Here is a 21815-nt window from a genome sequence, read left to right on the forward strand (position 1 = left end):
TGACCCCTGCTTGTGGAAATACTTCCACCTTCTTCCCCCTACCAGAGGGATGGAGGTTGACACCTGCCAAATGCGGTTTCTCCTTTTCTCATGACAATAACAGCCAAAAAAAAAAACTTCTGGGGTTTACAAGTCTGCCTTGGATTGCAGGCTTCAAGAGAATTGTTTGGGTTTGCTGTGATGCAAGAGGTGAAGGGACACTGGGTTTGTTAGGTGTCATTGGCAGTCATGTATCAGTTCTTGCTTGACACCTGACAGTCCAAATAAGCTACTCTGAAACTTATCTGAGAGAGCTTTTCTCTGAATATGGAGAATCCTGGAGGGCTGAGTTCTTTGCTTTCCAAGTTTCTCATGCTTTCTGAAGAGCTTGATTTGACCTGTGATTGCAGACTGGCACAACAACGCTTACAAGTCTCACTTTTCCTGCATTTGTTTTAATTCCTTTGGTGGTTGTAACTCTTTCTGGATGTAACTCTTCTTACGGAGGTCTTGCAGACAGCTTTACTGCAAGGCACCCCCCTTTGCTCCTCTTGTTGTCCCTGCACCAATACCTGGGCACAGAAATGCTAGTTTTAGGTAGCATGTGCACTGTGAGGTTCTTAGAGAGTTTCACTGAAGTCATTGACTAAGCTACCATGGGATGTTTCTTTTCCATCACGGAAAGAAGAAAATAGGGTGAGTGAGGAAGAGAGGGACCATAAAAAGGAGAGGATTAGCAGGTTGCCAAATGAACGGGTTTGTAAAACTGCACACAATAACTGTGTTCAGGATGACTGAAACCATCAAGACTGTGTGTGACTGATGCACATTTTTGTTTGTAAATGAAGGGAGCTCTCTGCCCTTATTTTCCTCCTTGTGCAAAGAGAAGGTTGGCATCTAGACGGGCTTTTCCTGCCTTTCTGGATGCTGTAGTTTTCTGGTGGCATTGTCACAGTCGTTTTGGTCTGGTAACAGCTCCGTGGCAGGGGTTGCTCTGTCTGTGTTTCAGGCAGGCGGCGGCCCTGGGCCATTTGCTGCTGCCTAAGAAAACTTCAGAGAGCTCTCAGGCCAGTGCGTTCAGGTTAAATGGTGAAGTATGTTTAAATTGGCTGTTTTGGATTTTTAAGTTATCTATTTCAGGAATTTCGGCGGCACGCGGTATGCGTTTTGACGTACCAGCGGAGGGGTGAACCCAGTCTGTCTTGAGCAACCCGGGCCATTGCAGTCGTCTGAGGATTAGGAAGGGGGAGAAAGTTTTGCTATTTTTGTAGTCACTCGTCTGGGTTATGTGATGCTACAATACAGCAAAGTGAACTTTGCTTCCAGAGTTGCTCTTTCAGCAGTCTCAACACTGACACTACCTTTTTTTTTTTTCTCATTCAGTATTTGGCAAACCCTGGCCATGATTTCAAGCTATAGCTGTCTCAAATTATTTATGGCGGGTACTGATGCTTCCCCTAGACAGTTTATTTTGGCTTTTTGCTGCATGTTTCTTACGCTGTCCCTGAAAAGGGAAATACTGAGGTTTGTCTTTCTGAGCAGAAAAGCAGGAAACAGCACAACCAAAAGCTTCCATTCATGCACTTTGTGGTAAACACTTTACCACAGAGGCCCCAGACCCCTTTTCTCCCTGCTTTTTACCTATCTGTCACCATAAAATTTGCAGTGTTTCCTTGTGCCTGCTCACAGACAGCGAGCAGTGTGCTCTGGAGCATCCTGCTCGCAGTGTACTGCCCTGGCTTGGTTTGTTACAGTGTCTTTGTCCCTGTTGGTCTAAACACTGTTCCCTTCCTTCTGAAGGTAATCGAACCATTGCAGTTCGTTTGATATCTCTTAAGAGAATAACACTTGCTTGAAAATGCATCTCCCAATACAAAAGCACTCCCTATATACAGTCATATATGTTTCCTTTAAGAAAGCGTGTTTACTACCAGTGTTTAAGCACCATAAGCTATGGTCAGCTAAGGAAAGATTGCCTACAGTGTTTAAAACACCACATGCAAGATCAGTGTATGCACAAAGCCTAGTTGACCACCAGAATTTTAGTATACTTTTCCTGTCAACCTGTTCAGCATGTCATCAGATCTTTGTTCAGATTTTTATATGGGATTCTGTGTTTTAGGACCTGCTTTGTTAGGTGGGAGGGCATAAGGCTTAGTTTGCAGCCTTGCATTTGTGCACAGGTCATGCTTTTTATGTTGCAAGTAGATTTATGTTGCAGCAAAGTGAGCAAAATCAGTGTGCAGGGTCAATTTGAGTAAGTCTTCATTCAAATACAGAAAATGTAAACAAATACAGAAAATATTAAGATGAAAGCATATCGGTTAAAATGCCATAAATTTCCAAACCCTTCCTTTCACAGCAATGCTTAATCTGAACGTTTTGGCCAAAGACTTTTGCATTTATTTGTCGTGCATCCTCCAGCTGTCAGTCTCTGCAGCATCAGCATCCTTCATCCTTGCCAAAGCCAGTTCTGCGATAATGAAGCAGTTGAAAGACAGCTCAGTGGTGAAGTCAGGTATTCCTAAAATCTGCCACTGATTGGGTCTGGAGACAGGCATCCTGTTTTAGTAAGATAATAGCTTTTTGTAAGTGGCCTGCCTATTAGATGTGTCGTAATCTTTGATCCACTCTCGTGTAAGTGCAAATGCACGGCAACACTCGATGTCCGTAATTAAAGCAGTGCGTAGGGCAGGTGGTCAGGGATTGCAGAGCGCCTCTTCTTGGTTGTACTTACCATGACCATATTTAAAGTATTTGCATCTGAACACAAAAACAGTGTTCAGTTAGGAAAAAAAGCTGATTATGACAGTCTGCTAGAGCACCTTTCACAAAGACAGCCCCTCTCCCGATACCTGCTAATTACCATTTACTTGTGTTTCAGTGCAGTGTTTTCTCCGACATGGTTTTAAAACTTGCTGTCTGCTTGAGGCACATTTGATGTTGAGCAGAGCCAGGCTTTTGCACCTCAGCGGTTGGGAGACCACAAGCAATTACCTTCGTTAACGTCTCTTTGACCTGACACAATACTCCAAGCCGCGTTTAACATCATTAAAGGCAAATCACGTAGCCTGCCTCCTGGGATTTATAAGGCTCAAATTAACGCCTCTTCACTTTCGCACCTTGCCGAATTTCTGTGTGGTTGGTGGAAGCTCTTGGCGCTGGAGCAGCTCGGGGAGACTTGGCCCTGGCTCTGCAGGAGGTTTGGGCTTTTGGCACTCGGTCCTGGAGCTGTTTGGGTGCAGGTGGAGTAAGCATCTGTAGGGATGAAAGCTTTAGGAGAGGTGGGGGAGAGAGGCAGGCTGCTGATGCTGCTTTATGGAGAACTTACTGGGCTTGTGAGTATCTGGAGGAGGGAGGAGGCAGCAGGGAAGGAGGCTTTGCTCTGGATGGCTCACTTGCAGTACTGTTTGCAGCTCTCAAGTGAGTCAGCAGCCTTTGATACGCTCAGATAACCTGAATAAAAATAGCCAACCATCTTGTGGTAAGCTTTGAAGTGAGATCTTGGTGAGGAATTACTGAGCTTAAGTGTTGTTTTTTTTTTTCCTCCTTAAAGAAAGGCTGATACTGGAGTCGAGGAGCTAGACAAAGAAAGCCCAACCCAGCACTTAACTGACATCATCCCTGCTGCATCTGTGCGGAGCCTAAACCTATAGGAAAGCAGCTGGAGCCCTTCCCAGTATATAATATATGTCCTGCTACCAAGCATTGCACTGCGGAGCCACACCAGATGTATTTCACTGTGACATATTAATTTCTTTGCTTCAAATAGCGTGTGGCTAGGGATAATACACTTGGTGAAATATTGGGGCGAGAAACAATGCAACATAAAATAATGCTTTTCATTTGAGGACCTCAGAAACGTGTGCAATAAATTAAACAAATAACCCAATTTCTGCCTCATGTCGCTGCAGAACATGAGGGTGGTGGTGCTTGGATGGGGGCCTCGGCTCTGGGTGCCAAGAGTGACTTTGGGAAGAGCGTAGGGACAGGGTGAGCACTTGAAATGCTTCTCCTGAATGTTTCCCAACACTGAGTATCTGAAGCTCAGGGGTACCCCAAATGTGGTTGGGCTTTGACTGTTTGTTTTTTTTAACCACCGCTAACATCTTGGTGCTGTTGGGGAGCAGTCATAGATGCAGGATCTCACTCCTATGGGGCAGAGCTTGATGGAAAGCTCAGCGTGAGGTTCTCCATCACACAAACCTTTATCTGTATTAAAATTCACCTGCCTTGGATCTCTTTTGTCTTCATCCTGGAATAACTGGGAGATCTTCGAGGGGAGTTTTGTGTTTGTTACAGCATCCCATCACTGGAGAACTGCGGACTGCTAAGTCTGGTATTGCTTTAATTTGGGGCCGGTGGTGGGGTGGGTGTCTTATTCTCATAGGGATTAGGAAGTTATCTGCATTGCATATTTCAACACTGGAGCTTTCAGTTCTCTGTTTTTTAAGCAGCGTGAGAGAAAGAAAACGAGATTGTACGAGCGAGTTGGCTGTAACATGTCACATCTGGCATTAAGTATGGACACGTTGGAAGAAGGTGGACTTGGTGGGGCAAAGGGCCGCTGATGGGGTGGCAATACCCTACAACTTGAAGGTGTTGTGTTCCATAAATACATGCTATAACATGGTGATTCTTACTGCAGTCTGGATTTCAGAGCAGCGATCAGAGGAGGTAAATTAAATCGATACAAGTTCCTGGTCCCATTAGTGCTGCAGCAAAGTGTTGGGCATAGCAGCAGTTTGTGTTCTTAGAGCAACGCAGGAATTGTGTGATGTCTTACAGCCTGAGACAACGTGAAGCTTGTGACAGCCGAGTAAAGGACTTTTTTTTTTTTTAAACTTGTGACTGGGCAAATCATTGTTTCAGGAGTCTAAATGCTGTTCAGCATTCCTGTTCAGGCCTTTGAGTTGACAAAGAAGGCATTTTCCTTTCGGTTGGAACATGCCTGCAAGGTGACACATCAGAGCTTTGTAAGTTAGCGTTTATACAACTGTTCAAAGTCTCAAGAGGTTTAGTTCTCTTCGAGTGTCTAGAAAATACGTAGTTTGTGTGCACAGAAAGTCAGCGTTGGGAAAATCATGGAGTGTTTTCCAAAGTCACAGTTAGCTGAGCCATACTTTGCCTGGGTTCTCATGCAGAGCATGAACATGGAAGTAGAGGCACTAACTCTGAAGAAGTTATTTGGTAATGCTGATTAAACCGAACCAACTTTTGACGTGAACGGAATGCCACTGTTGATTCAGTGTGCTGACCAGTATGTTGTTCACAAAATAATGCTTTTCTTGTTGATTTTATTCTCAGTAAGGTACATTGATGGAAAAGCAGAGGGTCTGCTTGCATCTTTGATGCCTCAGGATGAGGGAAAAAATGATCAAAATTTGAGATGATGAGGGTGGCTGTGTCTGGGTAGATCTGTGCCTGTGTTTGGGTGTCAAGTGCATGCTGACTGGGTGAGGTTTATTTTTGGCCACAGCTTTGGTATATATATGTATATATATATATTTTTTTTTTTTGGTATTTTACCCTGCTCTCTTTTCAGGTGTCAGTTGGGAATGATCGGTTACTTTTAGGTGCTTGGTATCATTACTTAGCTGCTGCATTGCACTGAATCTCATAGATAAAGATAAAATACTTAACCTGTTTGCTTATTTTTCATTTTCAGTGCTGATAACATGATGACCTGACGAGGTACAGGACGTCCTAGCTATGCAGTGCAGGTACTGATGGGAAAGGATCCAATATGAGTGTAAATGATGTTGGAGGCAGACGACGCTTTGAGGATAGCGAGTACACGTTGCACATATACCCCGGGAGCATCGCAGAAGGGACGATCTATTGCCCCATCACCGCCAGGAAAACGTCCACGGCTGCTGAGGTGATCGATTCGCTCATCAATAAACTCCAGCTCGAGAAAACAAAATGTTACGTCCTTGCAGAAGTGAAGGAGTTCGGTGGGGAGGAATGGATCCTCAACCCTACGGACTGCCCGGTCCAGCGCATGATGCTGTGGCCTCGCATGGCCCTGGAGAACCGGATAAGCGGCGAGGATTACCGCTTCCTTCTGCGGGAGAAGAACCTCGATGGGTCCATCCACTACGGGAGCCTGCAGTCGTGGCTGCGGGTGACGGAGGAGCGCCGCAGGATGGTGGAGCGGGGCTTCTTGCCCCAGCCTCAGCAGAAGGACTATGACGACTTGTGCAGCCTGCCGGACTTAAACGAGAAAACGCTCTTGGAAAATCTCAGAAACCGCTTTAAGCAAGAAAAAATCTACACCTACGTAGGCAGCATCCTAATAGTTATTAACCCGTTCAAGTTTCTACCTATTTATAATCCTAAATATGTCAAAATGTATGATAACCATCAGCTGGGAAAGCTGGAGCCCCATATTTATGCCGTGGCAGACGTGGCCTACCATGCCATGCTTCAGCGGAGGAAGAACCAGTGCATCGTGATTTCAGGAGAAAGTGGGTCAGGAAAAACACAGAGCACAAACTTTCTGATTCATCACCTCACTGCCCTCAGCCAGAAGGGATTTGCTAGCGGAGTAGAACAGATTATTCTTGGAGCTGGACCAGTGCTTGAGGTAAGATGAAAATGATAGCGGTGTGGAAACTTTTAATCGTGTAAAAAAAAAACAAAACACAACACACACACAACAAACCTAAGTAGTTGTGGTTTTATTACGTTTTTATCTAGTAAACACTGATAATAAACTGAGTTGCAACAGAATGAGTAATGAGAGGAGGTAGCCTCCCTGCCTAAAGAACACTACGTGATTCAAAACAGGGAAAAGAATTGCAGCAAGTGGCTTTGACAGATTTATTAATGCATATATTTTCACTCAAATGTTCCTTCATACCAAGGTATCTCAGTGATTTTTCAGTTGGAAAATGGAAATGAAAAAACCTTTCATGAATTAACGGTGGCCTCTTTCATAGCATGTTGCAAACTGAGCTGATGTCAGGTAGCGTACAGATAGCGTTGCATTTGGGTGGTTTTCTGTACCCGCAGCTTGACTGAGCTGAGGAATAGATCAAAAGTGATTTTAATGGTCAAAAGTTTATTTTCTGATAATCAGTGCTTGGTTTAGCCGGAGAGAGTGGGTACTTTATGAGGATTTCTCCTGGTGATGAAAGGAGATAACTGGATTGTTAATGTCACAGATAATGAAACTCTACAGGTGGGATACAAGTGGTCATTAGTTAATTTGCTTTGAGCCAGCTGTGTAATTCTTGGAAACAGCTTCCCTTAGGATTGTCCAGTTTTGCTTGCAGAAGGAGTTCTGTCGGTGCAGCCTGGCTGTGTGGGGCTCAGTGCGGGTGGTGGGCTCACATTGGCATGGAAGAGCCGCCACAGCCAGGCCAGTTTCCCTCCCAAAACCTGGGGCACAGGCTGGCTTTCCAAGAAAAGGCAGCTGCTGTTGGGCGGGGAAAACACTCCTCTCGCCTCAGAAAAGCCCGCTGTCAACTCCCCAGTGGATTATTTTGAAGCAAACATTCAACTGTTATTGCAAACCATGTTTTTGGCTGTGTCTGTGTGAGTGCTGCCTCAGTCAAAAAGGCTACCAAGCAAAATTCTCAGTCTGAGTGACAGTGGTGAAACCTCTGCATGGATGTCACAGGAGCCCTGGCCTCACTTAGCTACAAACTTCTAGCAATTTCTCAGTGTTTTTCTTTTTAAGAAGGAAATGCTGGATTGCATTTTATTGTCTTAAAAAGTGGCTTTGACCATGTCTCCTAAAAATAAAACTCACGTTTTGGTTGGTTTGTTTGCATTTTATTTTGAACACTGTTTGTTTAGGTATATTCCAATTCCTGACTGTTGTCTCAGGATTTGTCCCTGAAGCATTGAGGGTTCAGGGAATGCTGGCTGGTTCTGCTTTGGGGACAGAAGCTTGCATTCTTCTGCTCCGGCAGCTGCGCTTCTGCTCTTGCACTTCAGCTGCCTCCAGGTCTCTCTGAGAAAGTCAGGTTAATCCAGAATTTCTTCTGGTCTGCCGCTTCGGTTCAAAATAGTCACAAATCAAGCAGTCTGAAAGATAAGACGTGCATACCTCTGTTTTTTCCTCGCTTCCTAAAATTGCCTAAAAAAGGGATCTTCAGAGAAGATGGGCTCTCATGGCTTGTGTTGCCCTGAGAGCAGTTTGCAGGTTGACCTCTTTTGATTCCTTCCATTTGTGGTTGATGCTAACCTTGTGCATCTCATTTACGTTTCCTCTTCCTTCCCATTCTTTTCCCTTTCTCCAGAAGCCTTCTTGGACCCTCTCATTCTCCTTCTGCCCACTTAAAATGAAATCGTGTTGGGCTCAGGTTTGCCTTTTGGGAGGCACATGTGCTGCAACATACCTGTTGGTGGGTCGACCCCTGGTATTTTGGGGCTGGAGCACAGCAAGTTGGAGTGTGTTCACTCCTATCGAGCTCTCTGCCTACTTGCAGAGCATTTCCAGCAGCACGAGTTGTTCCCCCCGTCCCTGGGAATGCCTTTGCAGCCGTGCTCGCATGGAAGGAGCGGAAGCATGGCCAACTTAAGGTTTTCTGCAGCTTCACTGTTTTCTGAAGTTCGCCTTTTGGAATAGCCCAAGGCTATTGTTCTGTTGTTGTGTTTTTTTTTTGTTTTTTTTTTTTTTTTTCTTGCAGAGGTCATTACGAGATTCCTGTGAGCCTTGTCCAAGCTGTGCTTTTTGGGATGGCTGTCAAGGCAAGCTGTTATTGCCATCTAGGTGTGGTGTTGTCATCCAAGAGCTGTATGCAGTGGCTAGCACCGTGCATTGGACAGGAGGCCGCAGTATGCCTGCAGAAGGTCCATTTTCCAGTAGGGTGTCAGTAGAGCTGAGTTGGCCAAAGTTTTGCTCTCTGCCTTTTTTAGTTTCAGTGCTTAATTCAGTTCTTAAGTTCAGGTGTTTTATGCAGATATCAGAGGAATAATTGCATGTGCAATTGAGTTCTGTTTCTGATCTACTTCATGCAGTACTTCAGATGAAAACTTCATTACGCTCAGCTTGATGCTCCATCAGGGACCCTGAGTGCATAGCTTTGCTGCTTAATTTCCATATAGATTGTTACTTTTCGTTTAGATGCCAACCCTGATACTATTTAAGGAAGCATCAAGAAAGTATGCCAGGCATCTGTGTACATGTAGGTTTGTATATATGTCTTTTAGTGAAACATTTTACTCCAAGAATTTCTTTTTTTGAGAGAGAAATAAGCAACACGCAGAAGAGATTTTTCCACTTCCATTTGCATTCCAAAAACTGTGGTTAAAGGTTTGCTCTACAGAAAAGTGCTGTTATCGCAGGACTTCCAGACACTAGTGTGTCTAACCTACTGTAAAATAGTGGAACTCCGTGGAATAAATGCCACATGCAAAGTGGTTGCTCCCCTCTAGTTATCTTTCACTGAAAAATTAAGATATTTTATGTGTATTATATGGGCTTTTAATGACTGTTGCCAGGTTTGTAACAATCATCTCTAGCTTAAAAATCTGTTGAAATCACTTAGAGTCCCACTGCGATATTTTGTCCTGAGACGGAAGCAGAGGTGGGTTTCTTGAGGTTTTCCTGTGCAGTATTCCTACTCCTCACTCGTTTATCTTCAGGAGCATGTGCATTGGCAGAGCTGCTGCTCAGCCTCTCTTGATGGCATTAATTCACTGAATTAATTCACCTAACCCAAATATTCACAGCTCACAGTCCAAACTGAATAGGTCAGAGCTACTCAGCCAGAACTATTCAAGCCTGATGTCATTGACTGATTGGAGTTCAGTGATTTTGGGGTGAGTTTTTTTCCTACACATCGTTCAGCATCAAAACCTGTTCTTCTCCATGCTGTAATCACCAGGCCACTTTCCAACTTAGGTTTGGACTTGAAGCTTGCCAGTTTTGACAGAAATTATAGAATATTTGGGCAGAACGTGCATGCAGCAAAACAGGCACTTGCTCTTGGTTCCATTTCTGCTGCTTACACCACACACGAAGAATTTCTTCAGAACCACTAAGCTGCAGCTCTCCAGCACGGAGTCAGTGAACTGTGGCTCCAGAAGTTACGTGGGATCTGATCCCTGTCCAAGGGGAGGTTTTTAATAGTGTGATAGGGAGAAGTTATGGGACCCACTTTAATTCCCAGATAGTTGAGCTAGGGTATAATTAGCTAAGACTCAAGCGTATAAAAGCACGAGCTTGTCTGAAATTAGATCTCTCTCTCCTATCTAAGTAAGAGATGAAAATTGCACCAGTGTTTGATATAAATACTAACCTGAAGGTGCAAGGTATGAAGGTGAAGTTAAGATTTCAGATATACACTAATAGTTCAAGGGCTTATTACTTGTCAAGAACATTAGATGTTTTTATTGCAAACGAGGCTTCATTACTTTCTGTGTTGGGGGGAAGACCAGGAAACCTAGGACTCCTGTCTTTCTTTCCTTTGAATTCTTGCCTTGAAAGGTGTGATGCATGCCACAACCACGCTTCATTCTCGTTTGTCAAGGTCTCTTGGAGACGGGTCATGGTCATGTAAACCTTGGGAGCCAGAGGCTAGTGGATTTAGGGAATGTCCAGCTGGAAAACAGCCCTTGGGTGGCTTACCTTTGTAGAATCATAGAGGCTTTCAGGTTGGAGAAGACCTCCAAGATCCTCTAGTCCAAGCTTTTACCTAGTGTTCTGAAAAAAAAAAATCAATGGTATGTATTTTCTCATCTTTTCAGGTAGGGAGACCTGCTCCTGGTGGCTGCCTCAGCAGGGTGAGGAGGAAGGCAAGAGGATCAGGTCTTCCTTTTTTTCTTACAGTGGCTTCAGGCTAAGAATGCTTAAAAATTCTGAAGAGCTTTTCCCAGTGTCCACACAAACTTTGGGAGGCGAACTGGATTTTATTTTATTTCTTGAAAGTGTTGCTTTGGCTTTGGGAAAGTCATTATCCACTGCTATAGGTCTTGAGGAGAAGGAAGAAGTCTGTTAGGAAGTATCCCTGTATTTTCTGTTAACTTCTGGGGATGGATCTCTGCAAGCTGGTACAAAACAGCTTTGTAGACAATGCATGTTTTGTTTTTACAAAGCATTTAATGGACGAGTTCAAGTTTATACCATAGATGCTTGATCTTTGTGACGTGGCAGTAACTTCACTCTTGGGATTTTCTTCCAGATTTTTTCCATTAAATGGTAGCAGTATTTGAATTCTTGTATGTAGAGTTGTAATGCAGGAGCATTTTCCCATTAACTGTCGTTTCATTCTACTTCTAATCAATACAAACTTTAAAAAGTTGTTTATGACAATGTCTTAAGACACTGTTTTCCCTTTAATTACATTAGCTAAAACATCAGGATGAACTTGTATTTTCATAGTCTTAAATCTTGTAGATGTGGAAAGCCCAGCCCCAGCAGGATCACGAGCGTCTTCCTCTGCTCAGGACCCAGTGAAAGACAAATTGCATACATAAGCTTCACTGGAGCAGCCTGAGTGCAAGTTGATTTGTCAGGCTGTGTGATTTTTATTTATTTCTCAGCATAAATGCAAACAGTAGCAAACTGCCCCCTGGCCCTGGTATGGCCACGTATCTCCAGGCAGGTTTAGGACGTGCCCGGAGCTCCAGGAGACTGTGCCGGATCGATCCAGCAGCTGAAGTTTTGCTGACATCTTGGTTGTCGCAAGAAGCACTGCAGCTACAAAAAACAGACGTGTTTTCTAAGCAGCTGTTTGCATGCATCTTAAAAATGTCCTAGTGGGGATTTCTCAATTGCTTTTTTTTAAAAAAAGAAATAATAACAAAAAGAAATGTTTCTGTGACAGGCTAACGATCACTGCTGGCTGTGGATGGGAGCTGTTGCTGTCATTCACTGATGTGCGGTTGCATTGTCTGTGCCAAAAAAAAAAAAAAGAAGAATTGGTGGCTTGAATTGCTTTTGGAAAATAACAGCTAGCCTTTCGTAGTGATGGCAATGCTACGTGCCTTCCCAATAGGTGGGGGGTTGTGTTGAGATGTTAGGAACAGCACCGTAGCAATGTTTTTTTTTAATTTCTGGAACAACTTTACACCTCTAGCAGGTCTGTGAAAGTTACAGCTTCAACCTTTAGGCCTGGGAGTCTAGCATCTTTTCTTTTTCTTCTACTTGTTAAATTGCTGGAGGAATACGTAAGCAGCAATTAAAAGGTATTTAATTTTATTGTATAGAACTTGGCCATGGTCACGAGCAGGCTCCATCCCTCCTCCTCCCGAGCTGAGTCAAGCCAGGGAGCTGCTTGCAGCAGCTGAGGAGCTGGCTGAGGCTAGGAGAAAATACTGCTTCCCTGCCAGAAGTGCAGTAGATGCTTCTGAATGCTTCAGAGCGCAACAAAGAGCTTTTGAATGGAGCAAAAAATCAGTTAACTCCAACATTTGGGCATGTCCTGGACCTCTGGGGTACCCGAGCAGCACGGGACAAGGAGGAGCTGTTGTTACCAGAAGCCAATTGCACACAACATTTCAAATCATGATGTTGGGCCAAGTGTCTCGAGAGGTTTTACATATGAAGTAGGGATTTACGTCTGCTCTTTGCTTGCTCTTGATAACTTTTAGCCTCTAATATGTACAATTATTACTGATCTCATGTGTGGCCTGAGTTAGGCATGGAAGTTTGGTGCAGCAGCCGGGATTTGAGCACTGCTTTCTCCTCTTCCAAACGCACGGGAAGGCCAGAAGGGGAACAGCTCGCAGAGATTATACAGATTATGTCTAATGTGAGAAGAATTTGTGCAGGCCTCTGACAGCAGCAGCGACACAAAGGAGTCATACAGCAATGCCCATGCACTAAATGCTTTTCAGCAGTGTTTCCAAAATGCTGTTATTCTTTAGCTCGTGATATTTTACACTTTCTGCCTCTGTGTCAAAGTGTGCCATTCATCCGCTTCTCCAGTTCGGAATTACTCAGTCCTTTTTCTTTAGAGGCTGTGGAACAGCCAGATTGACCACATCGGTGGTGGAATTTGACTTTTCTTTTTCTCCATTATTTGCTATCCTCAGCAAGTATTTCACTACCTCAATTCAAAAGTCATTTTATTATGTTTGAATGATGGAAATGGTTATTTCTGACCTGAGGTGGCTGCAGGAAAATCGATCAGTTACTAAAGCAGGTTTATGAGAAATGGCTTTTTCCTCTACCCCTAAGAATAAGCAGCTATTTTGTTTCCCCTGGTGGAAACAACAAATAAAGCCCTGACCTTGCTGAGTGCAGTGCTTTTTATTGAACCTTTGAGTCCAAATATCCCATTTTTTCCTCACTTCCTTGTCTTTTCCTCCCTCCTGTGTTCCTTAGCCCCCTCACCATCTCTTTTGGGCGAATTGCTTTGCTTTGCCATTTGCTCTCATTCATACCCTTCCATTTTTATCTTCTTTCTTTAGTTTTCTTTCATTCTTTCAGGGTTTCATGTTTTTCCTCTATTGAGGTATATAATCCTGAGTCTGTCCCTAGCAGGGGGCCATGTGTTCGTGCTTATGTGCTACCATAGTGAATCCAGATTAAGACTTCTGGTCTGAAAGCATGTGTGTTGTCACCCTCAGAATTATTTTGCAGCAGCATTTTTTTTTTAACCATGTCAGCATTATATGGTATTAGAGGACTGTTGATTTTTCATTAATACTTTTTTTTTTTTTCTTGTGGCTTAGCACATATATTTCTTCAGTTTATCTGTTATTTGGTTTTGTGCTAAGCTTTTCATTTTAACCTGAATATGAAAACATACACTCTATGAAACTTTTCTTTCATTTTCACTAGATTGTGCAATGATAACGTGGCACCTGGTAAGTGATGTTTCAAAGGAAGATTGAGCCGCTGCTGCTCAGTGAAGCTTCCATGAGAACTCAGTATTGATAACAGAGGTGCAGAAGTCCCAGCCCTTATGCAGTTGGTACAGCACTGGAAAAAGCTGTGGTGTTCTAGTTACAGAATAATCGGTAATTAATGCAAAATAGCAGTTGATGAATTTTGGCTTTTTAATGGTTTCTGGTATCCATATGGCTGTTACAGGCATGCAACGTGAGTGCCCCCCATTAAACCTCTCTAGAGAGTGCAGGGTTTCGCTGCCAAATCCTGCGTGTTGCGGGGTGCCCAAGGACCTGTGCCTTGTGATAGCCCCTTGCCTGCTTGATGACTCAGCTACAGCATCCTCCTGAGCACTGGGAATGCCAACACATTGCCTGCCAAGACTGCACATAAAAGCTTTGAAGTCAAGTCTCAGTGTCCTCAAGTCACGGAGTCGCAGAATGGCTTGGGTTGGAAGGGGCCTAGAGATCATCTGGTTCCAACCCCCCTGCCCTTGCTATTTATAACATGGTAGTGGGTTTTGTTACTTCGTTTTTGCTGTGCAGTGGTGACAGAGTAAGTATGATTAATTAACTATTTTTCTTCTAAATCAACCTTTTTTCTGTATAAACCTAAGTGACCGGGGCTGCTTTCAGAGTGGGTGCACCTGCCTGGCCTTTGTTCCTGTTCCTCCTTTGCTTTGCTTCTCTGTATGAGCTGGGGCAGGTCTGCAAGCACTGTTATTTTTAAAGGTACTGTACTATCTAGCTGCCCTTGATGGGAATTAGAAAATAAATACGCAAGCATATGTTATGGGACCTGTGTATATATAGTACGTGTACGTTAGCAAGCAGTTCAGCACCGCAGGGAACTGTTGTGCTGAGGGAAGCAGCCAAGGCCGAGTCCACACATGTCTCTGGAGTTTTAGTTCTGATGAGCCCCAACTTGGTCCTGTGGCTGAACGCCTCCTATTGCACTATACTCTGATAAAAACATGGATTTTGTTTGGGTCTGAGTGGACTCAGAGCACTGAAACTCAGGTGGGGATGACCAGGAGGTTTCCTTTGAAGACCTACCTGGGAGCCAACTGAATTGTGATGTAGCTGTAGGTCTGCTGTTGCTCTGGTCTTTTCTGCAGCTTGGAGAAGATTGCTGCTTCATCACGGTCCCAGCGCCTGCTAAATATGAAGCCGAACAAAGTGCGTCACGCACTGACCAAACAGCTCTGCTGCTGGCGGCTTTAACAGGAATCAGATCAATGAGTGGAGCAATGCATCAGGGCGTAGGCAGGTACCTGCTTAGCTGCTGCAGCTTCTGGAGTTAAATATCGCACGGAGGTCACACCCAGTTAAAGCTGGGCACATGGAGAGGGCAAAGGAACAATCCTTCCCCCAGATGATGTTCCACAAGGTTCCATTCCTTCCCCGCAGTGGGGATGGCTGGGCTTAGCAGGACAAAGGCTTCACCTCATCCTCCCATGCATAGCTGGGAAGCAGAGTAAGCAGGGCAGGTGATGTGTCCTTGCTGGTCCATGGCTATCAGTTGCCTGGGGCTCAGGGGATCCCTCATTTGGCATCAGAAATCATTCTGGTAGATCTGGATGGACTTTTGGGGGTCTATTGGACTACGTGAAGTTTGTGCCAACTGCTGGCAGTTATCTTGATACAGGTGGCACCATGGGCGTGCTGTCTGCTGTTGTGCTCCCGGCTGCTAAGCCAGTAAGGGTTTCCTATTTTCAACCCTGCAGCAGTTCCATAAAAATTCATCTTACAGCTACGTGACACTTAACATTTTTGGTATGACTGCAGAGCCGATGCAACGAACAGTGCCTAGAGGAAGGACCGGCAGTCATCCTCTGCGGGTGTGCTCGTCCAAACCCATGATGAATAATTCAGTTCCTTCTTGCGAGAGCCGAGCAGCTTTCAGAGGATGTGTTTCAGTTTTCAAGAGTCTTAACCCTGACAACAAGCGTGGGTAAAGACAGAATAGAAGAAGAGATGTTGCAATGTTTTTTAAGAATTGAAATCATGTTCCAAATTTAGCCAAATCGGGGCAGTTTGCAGTAATGGAGAACCATTACTTACAATCATGAGGGCTGATTGTGTCAGTTAGCTTCATTACAAAAGGTACCGAGAAACTACATAATCCACTAATCCTAGTATGAGAAGTAGAAATCAGGATTATTTCTGATTTTTTTAAGCGTTTTTGGATGTGTTAAATACTTCTATCAAAGTGGACAATTCAGTTTGGGGCAGTACACCTTGCTATGGGCAGACTGGTAGCAGGGTGTACTGTAATGGTTGTCAAGCAGTTCCTGTTAAAATACTTAAGAAGTGCTAATGCCACACACCAAGTATAAATTTCAAGAAAAAAAGTGATTAAGGAAAAAATTAGGAGTGCATGAAATCTATTTTTTTATATTTTAGGTGCCTTGCAGTGAATGAAGAATTATTACATTCAAGTCAGCAGTGCAAAATCTGTAACTTTGTTTGAAAGGCCCTCACTGTGTCAAAAACTCCCCTCATTGCCACTTTCAGGAAAGCGAAGTTTTGCAGAGAGAGCACATCTCAGAAAATGGGTGGCTGTACCAGCAACTGTGTGGGAAAAGGATGAGTTTGGTGGTGGGGAGAGAAAGCTGAAAAAAAAACAACAGTTTCTGATTCTGAAAGCCATTTCTGGCCATGGTGCAATAACAAAATGTGGTTTTATTTTGACAGCATTTTCCAGATCTGTAACATCCTCGTGTTTGGTTGAAGGGAATGAAAGCAGAGACATGGGATTCCTATGCAGCAACTGTGGTAGGGATCAAATATCTGCAGATTGCCCCAGATTAGGCAGATTTACGTATTTATTTTTCATCAGGATCTTGGACAAGGAGTTGCGTGAGGGATACCAGATGAGAATGAAAGCAGGTGAATAAAAACGCTGTCATCGAAGATGAGGGCCAAGTGTTAAAGCCTTCATCTGCTTCAAATCCAAGGGCTGTCTTGGGAAGTGGAAATGGTTTCAGGAGAGTTTGAGGAAGGAGTGATGCTGCGTGCTTGCCAGCGATAGCCACGGCTGGGCTTGCACGTACAAAAACTGGTCCAGCCTCTGGTTTCCAAAATAATTAAATGTTACAGGTGACCCTTACAGCGTCAGCAATGCTGTTGTTCTGTAGAATTCTACCAAAACTGGAGGAAAAGAAAAAATTCTGATGTCACCTTTTTGGTTCTTACATTTCTTTGGTGATAGGCAACTTACAATGGTTCATAGTTGTTTGGTAGTACCGCCACATCCCTGTTGTTCCCTCCTTGCTCACATTGAACTGATAGAGGAAGAGACCAAGCTGATTTTAATAAAATATGAATCTAGTTTCTCTTTTGCAGAATTCCTGCTTTCTTTATATTTGGAGTTACAGAAACGCAGGCTGGCGGGGCACATGCAGTGGGCAATGCTGAGTCTCTCCACTACAGATGTGTGGGGTTCTTTTGGGGTTTTTCTTCTCACAGCTTCTAAATTTCACTGTGAAACTACTGGATTTATGTGCTGCACTGGTAGCTTCTAATGAAGGAGATCTTGTTGCTCTAGAAAGTCATCCTGAGGAGCAGAAAATTCTGGTGGTTTTTTGTTTGTTTCCAAAATATAAATGAAAATGTCAGAGGAAAGAGCATCTGCTGCTGTCAATAGGTATTTAGTGACAACTATCAGGCAAGTCAGCATTTCTTCCACCTCTGAATTGAGTGGGGCAAGCCCCACTTTATTTACAACCTGCAGAACCATATTCCTGTGTGGAGCTTGCATTTGCTGAGTGCTGCAGCCTGATTGACGACTCTGCCCCTCTCTGTCCTTTTGCATACACTGCCAGCTTGGCGTTCTGAATTCTCCAGACTCTGCAGATCCTCGACTCGACTGTAAATGCTCCTCACCCTGCAGATAAGAAGCGAGCTCTGAAGTGAGTACAATGAGACTTCTTGTAAGGCATTATTCAAGGGAGAGATATGAATCAGCTGCGTGGTAGGTGGAGTAGGCTGTGTCTGATGGAGCTGGGGAAGGTTTGGGTTGCCTCCCCGAAGCAGGAAATTAAATGCCCTTCTGTGCAAGGCTTGTATCCATTCCTTAATTGAAAATAAACTCTGTGAGCTTTGGCAATAATGCTCTGCCATTTAGTTTAAGGCTCTGAAAAGGTAGGGGTGCCTTCTAGTAAGTTGTGTCCTTATTGCTGAAGTAACTCGATCATTTGCAAAAACAGAAAAAAATATTGCGGGTGTCTCATCACAGCTGTGCTTCAGCAGCAGCGTGCACAAGAACAAGCCCTGAAATCACTGCTGTCAGAGAGTGATGGTCTCATAATATATAAAATGGATATTTTGCCTCTTGTGGATTAATCAAACCTCTTATTTTCACCAGAGTACCTTTCTGTTCTTGCTAAATTTTGTTTCTTCATTGCTTAGGCTCTAGCTCCAGCTCCAGCGATGCTAAAAGAGGAATGTATCCAAGTTATCTGCCTGAACTCTGCATTTGTGGGCCAGAGTTGTCTTGGTATTTGGAGGCCTCTGGGATAGCGGTAAACTTGCCAGCAGTTCATAAATTTTAGCCAGGCTTTTTACCTTAGTCAGGAAATTCATGTTTGAACTTTATTAAGGGGCTTAAGCTGGGATTCGCAGTGATCTAATACCAGCCTGCTGCCAAACGTAACATGCAATTTTTGCATTTGGTTGCTCTTGTTAATTCTAGCTTGCTCCCCTCTGTCCCAGGGCGGATGAGCCCTGCAGAAGGGGACAAGGGCACTGCTCTTCCCTGTGTGCCTCGTGGGGCCAGGCTGGCTTGCAGCACAAGATGCTTGCCAGGAGAAACTACAGCACGGAAACATTGCTGAATCTCAGCTTGAGGAGGGCACACGCTGGTGTTTTGCATTCGTTGAGATCGTGGATGCTGAACATGAGGATGTGTCGCAGGTGCCATGCGGGAGGCCAAAAAATGGTCAACCACCTAAACCCAAGAATTTTTTCTGTGTTGTGCTTTGGCGTCCTCCTCCTAAAATGCAGTACCTGAACTTAATTCTCAAGCTGCGGAGGAACACAGATGATAACATAAGCCAAGCCTTTTGTTGTGATGGGAATGTGCATCCATCTGTGGAGGATACAGAAAATATTTTAGTGAAACGTCCCTGCTGTTCTACGTGTTGCATTTAACTGAAGGTGAGGGGTGTTACTGCTCGCAGGTGACCCTGCTGAAGGTGGGACTGCAGGACACGTGTGTGTAACTGGCAGCTGAATAGGATGTCAAAACTAGCTTGCTGTTGGTGTATTTTAAGTATTAAGTCAGTTTTGAAGAAATCAAGTGAATCGCCCAAAGTAAGAGCTCCATATCCCAGGGGTGCTCTGTGATTGCCACTGTGGTCCTCTGAGCATTGCTGTCTGTGTGCAGGCTGCCTGTACGCAGGCACGTATTGGCCATTGATTTTTGTGCAGCAAATCCAGCATGACAAGGCTTGTTTCCCCACTCACTTTCCTGTGCTCTGCATTGCAGCCGCTCTTAATGGCTCACATACGAGTGATTCGAGTCCGAGAGCTCTGTTGCCAAAACCTTTTGGTGAGCAAAGATGGAGCAGTTTGAAGGAAAACTGTGCCCTCCTGGGGCCGTGCGCCTGGAGATTCACCCAGGTCAGGTCACCTGCCCTGCAGTTGCCCACATGTGTAGCCAGGCAGTGTGCAAATCACTCAGGATTTTCTCTCGCTCCCTGTTTTTGCTTCAGGCAGCTGCCCACTGCTAGTACATCTGTGTTCCCCATGCAGACTGTAAATGAAGGATTGCCTTCAGTATTCCCTCAAACACACGTGTGGCAATACTTCCTGAATTGCCTCGTGTGCGTGTGTGCAGGCTCCTTTCCTTTATTCCTGTTGTAAGTACAGCAAGTGGGCATCCAAGAGCTAGTAAGCTTGGATTAATACTGGGCTTGGGCTGCTTCAAAAGGGATTACAAACCATAATATTGGCATTAATGCCGCAAAATGTGAGCGAAGCTTTTGAAAGTGCTTATGCAGCACAAAGAAACTTTGCTGGAGCCTTTTAACTTGCTTGCTGCTTTCTCCTTTCCTCTGCTACAGAGGAGAAAATTGTGGTTTCCAGAATTACATCACAATTATAATATTTGTAATAATAGAGATGCAATATAAATAGCCTTATGGCATGAGTGAAATATAGGGGTAATGAATGGGTGGGACCTGCTTGTTGCTGTCTTGGTTTCTCCTGGCTCGTGCAGGCTTTCCCTCTGTAGGACATCTGTTTTTCATCTGGTACAGGAAAGCTAAATAATTTCAATAAAGCTGGGAGAAAACAGAGTGATTTGGGGAGGGGGAAAAAAAAAAAAAAGGCACTTATTGAAGTTTGCCTGTTTTTCAAGCGGGGTTATTAACTAAATTTATCAGCTTGGGTTATTGACAGAGTGGACGCTTACTTGGATGAGTAAATGTGTCTGCTGACGGACTGTGCAATTACAGCTTAATGAGGTCAGAGCTCCGGGCTTTTCCTGATGTTGGTACATGCGAGGGTGTGAAATGATAAATAACTGGGACTGGGGTTACTCTGAGTTTTGGGAAACCACCGTGCTGTCGTTTCAGCCAAGCATTAACGCAGGCACAGCCCTGTGCATCACAGCCTCATCTCGGTGGGACTATGTTTATCCATGCAAGAATTACCCACTTGAGAATATCTGCATGGTGTGAGCCTGGAGCTAAATGCATTTAAAAATGGTAGAATACAAAATGTACTGCATTTTCTTTTCATCTCTGCCTCTAACTCTGATCGCAATGGCAAGCTTGTCCTTTGGGCTAATTTTAGAGTTTAGAGGAAACGTTGGGCCAGTGTCTGCTTAATCTCTATGGCATTAGCAGATCCTTTTGACTAAGTTTTTAAATTGCATTTTATTGATTGCTAGGCTTTTAAAGAACTCCATAAGCTATTAGCAAGGGCTCCACTGTGTGAAAATGGAGCGTTTGTCATGCTACGAGCAATATTGACCCAAACAGTTGGGCACTCTAGGAATATTTAGGCTTTTTTTCCCCTATTTAGGTTGCAGAACTCTTGGGGATCAATTAGATCTGTTGTTTCTGCCCTCACTGTTTCTTGATGCTGGAAAAATTTCATTAAAGTATAATCATAAATAAGCAAAATATTTCTAGTTTTCTGTATTAATTGCATCTAGTCAGGGGGAAAATTGCATGTAGCTAGCTGAGAGGAGAAATGGCTGTTGAGAAGAGAGGGTTTCTGGTTATTCCTACTCTGACAGCGTGCAAAGCATTCTGAATAACTAGGTTGTCCTAAGCATTAGCTTATAAAGGATCTGTGTGAGCCGTGCTGAAGTCTGCAGGAGTCATAAGTTTGCGTTTGGACTTCAATGGTTGTAATTCTTAAATTGCTTTATGGTTGTAGTGTTGAAAGATCTTAAGCACTAATTTTTCCTGAGAGTTTAATTAAGTTGCTAGCTTTCAATTGGAAATTTGAGAAGTAAAATAGGTCTTAACTTAATAGTAAGTTCTGTTCTCAGAGAGAAAGCTGTGCATTTCTACTTAAAGGCTTGCTTTCACTGCTTCCTGAGTAGCTGGATCCACATGTTATTTTGCTTATGAGATACCAAAAGTAGCATTTCTCTGGAAAAGGAAGCATCATTGGGTAGGGCACTTGCAGATGCTGACGGTTTCTTGACAAGAAATTAGGGAAATGTTTTCTTTTTTTGTGCCATTCTGTTCCTCACAGCCGAATTGCACATCAGCCCAGTTCCTCATGCCCATCTTGCTGTAGTCCGGTGCCGTGGGCTGGGCTAAGGGGTGTGCAAGGCTAATAATAGTTTGAGTCGGTGCTAAAATCCCTCAGTAATTCAAGGTAGAGATGTTAATACCTGCTTCTGCCTATTACATGAGTTATCTCTGATGCATTTGTTTTCTGGTATGGCATGGAGAGAATTTCTAGTGCAGTAATACTCCCCAAACTACTTAAGTATGCATTAGCTTATAAATGCACTTACAAATACAGTAACCTATACACGTAGCTTCTTTTTGATTTCTAATATGACTTTAGGCAGAGAG

General features: G+C 43.9%; 1 protein-coding gene across 8 annotated transcripts in view; it reads left to right on the forward strand.

Moving 5' to 3' along the window:
- MYO9A (myosin IXA) overlaps positions 1-21815 on the forward strand; it is a 186951-nt gene that overhangs the window by 29334 nt on the left and 135802 nt on the right. For all 8 annotated transcript variants that reach the window (XM_032194816.1, XM_032194821.1, XM_032194824.1 and 5 more), the window contains exon 2: positions 5648-6568. In XM_032194816.1, the coding sequence (XP_032050707.1) occupies positions 5726-6568 (843 nt within the window). In that variant the 5' untranslated portion in view covers positions 5648-5725. The remainder of the gene's footprint in view (positions 1-5647; positions 6569-21815) is intronic.

The sequence above is a fragment of the Aythya fuligula genome, chromosome 11 (assembly GCF_009819795.1).
Source record: "Aythya fuligula isolate bAytFul2 chromosome 11, bAytFul2.pri, whole genome shotgun sequence".
Lineage (NCBI taxonomy): Eukaryota > Metazoa > Chordata > Aves > Anseriformes > Anatidae > Aythya > Aythya fuligula.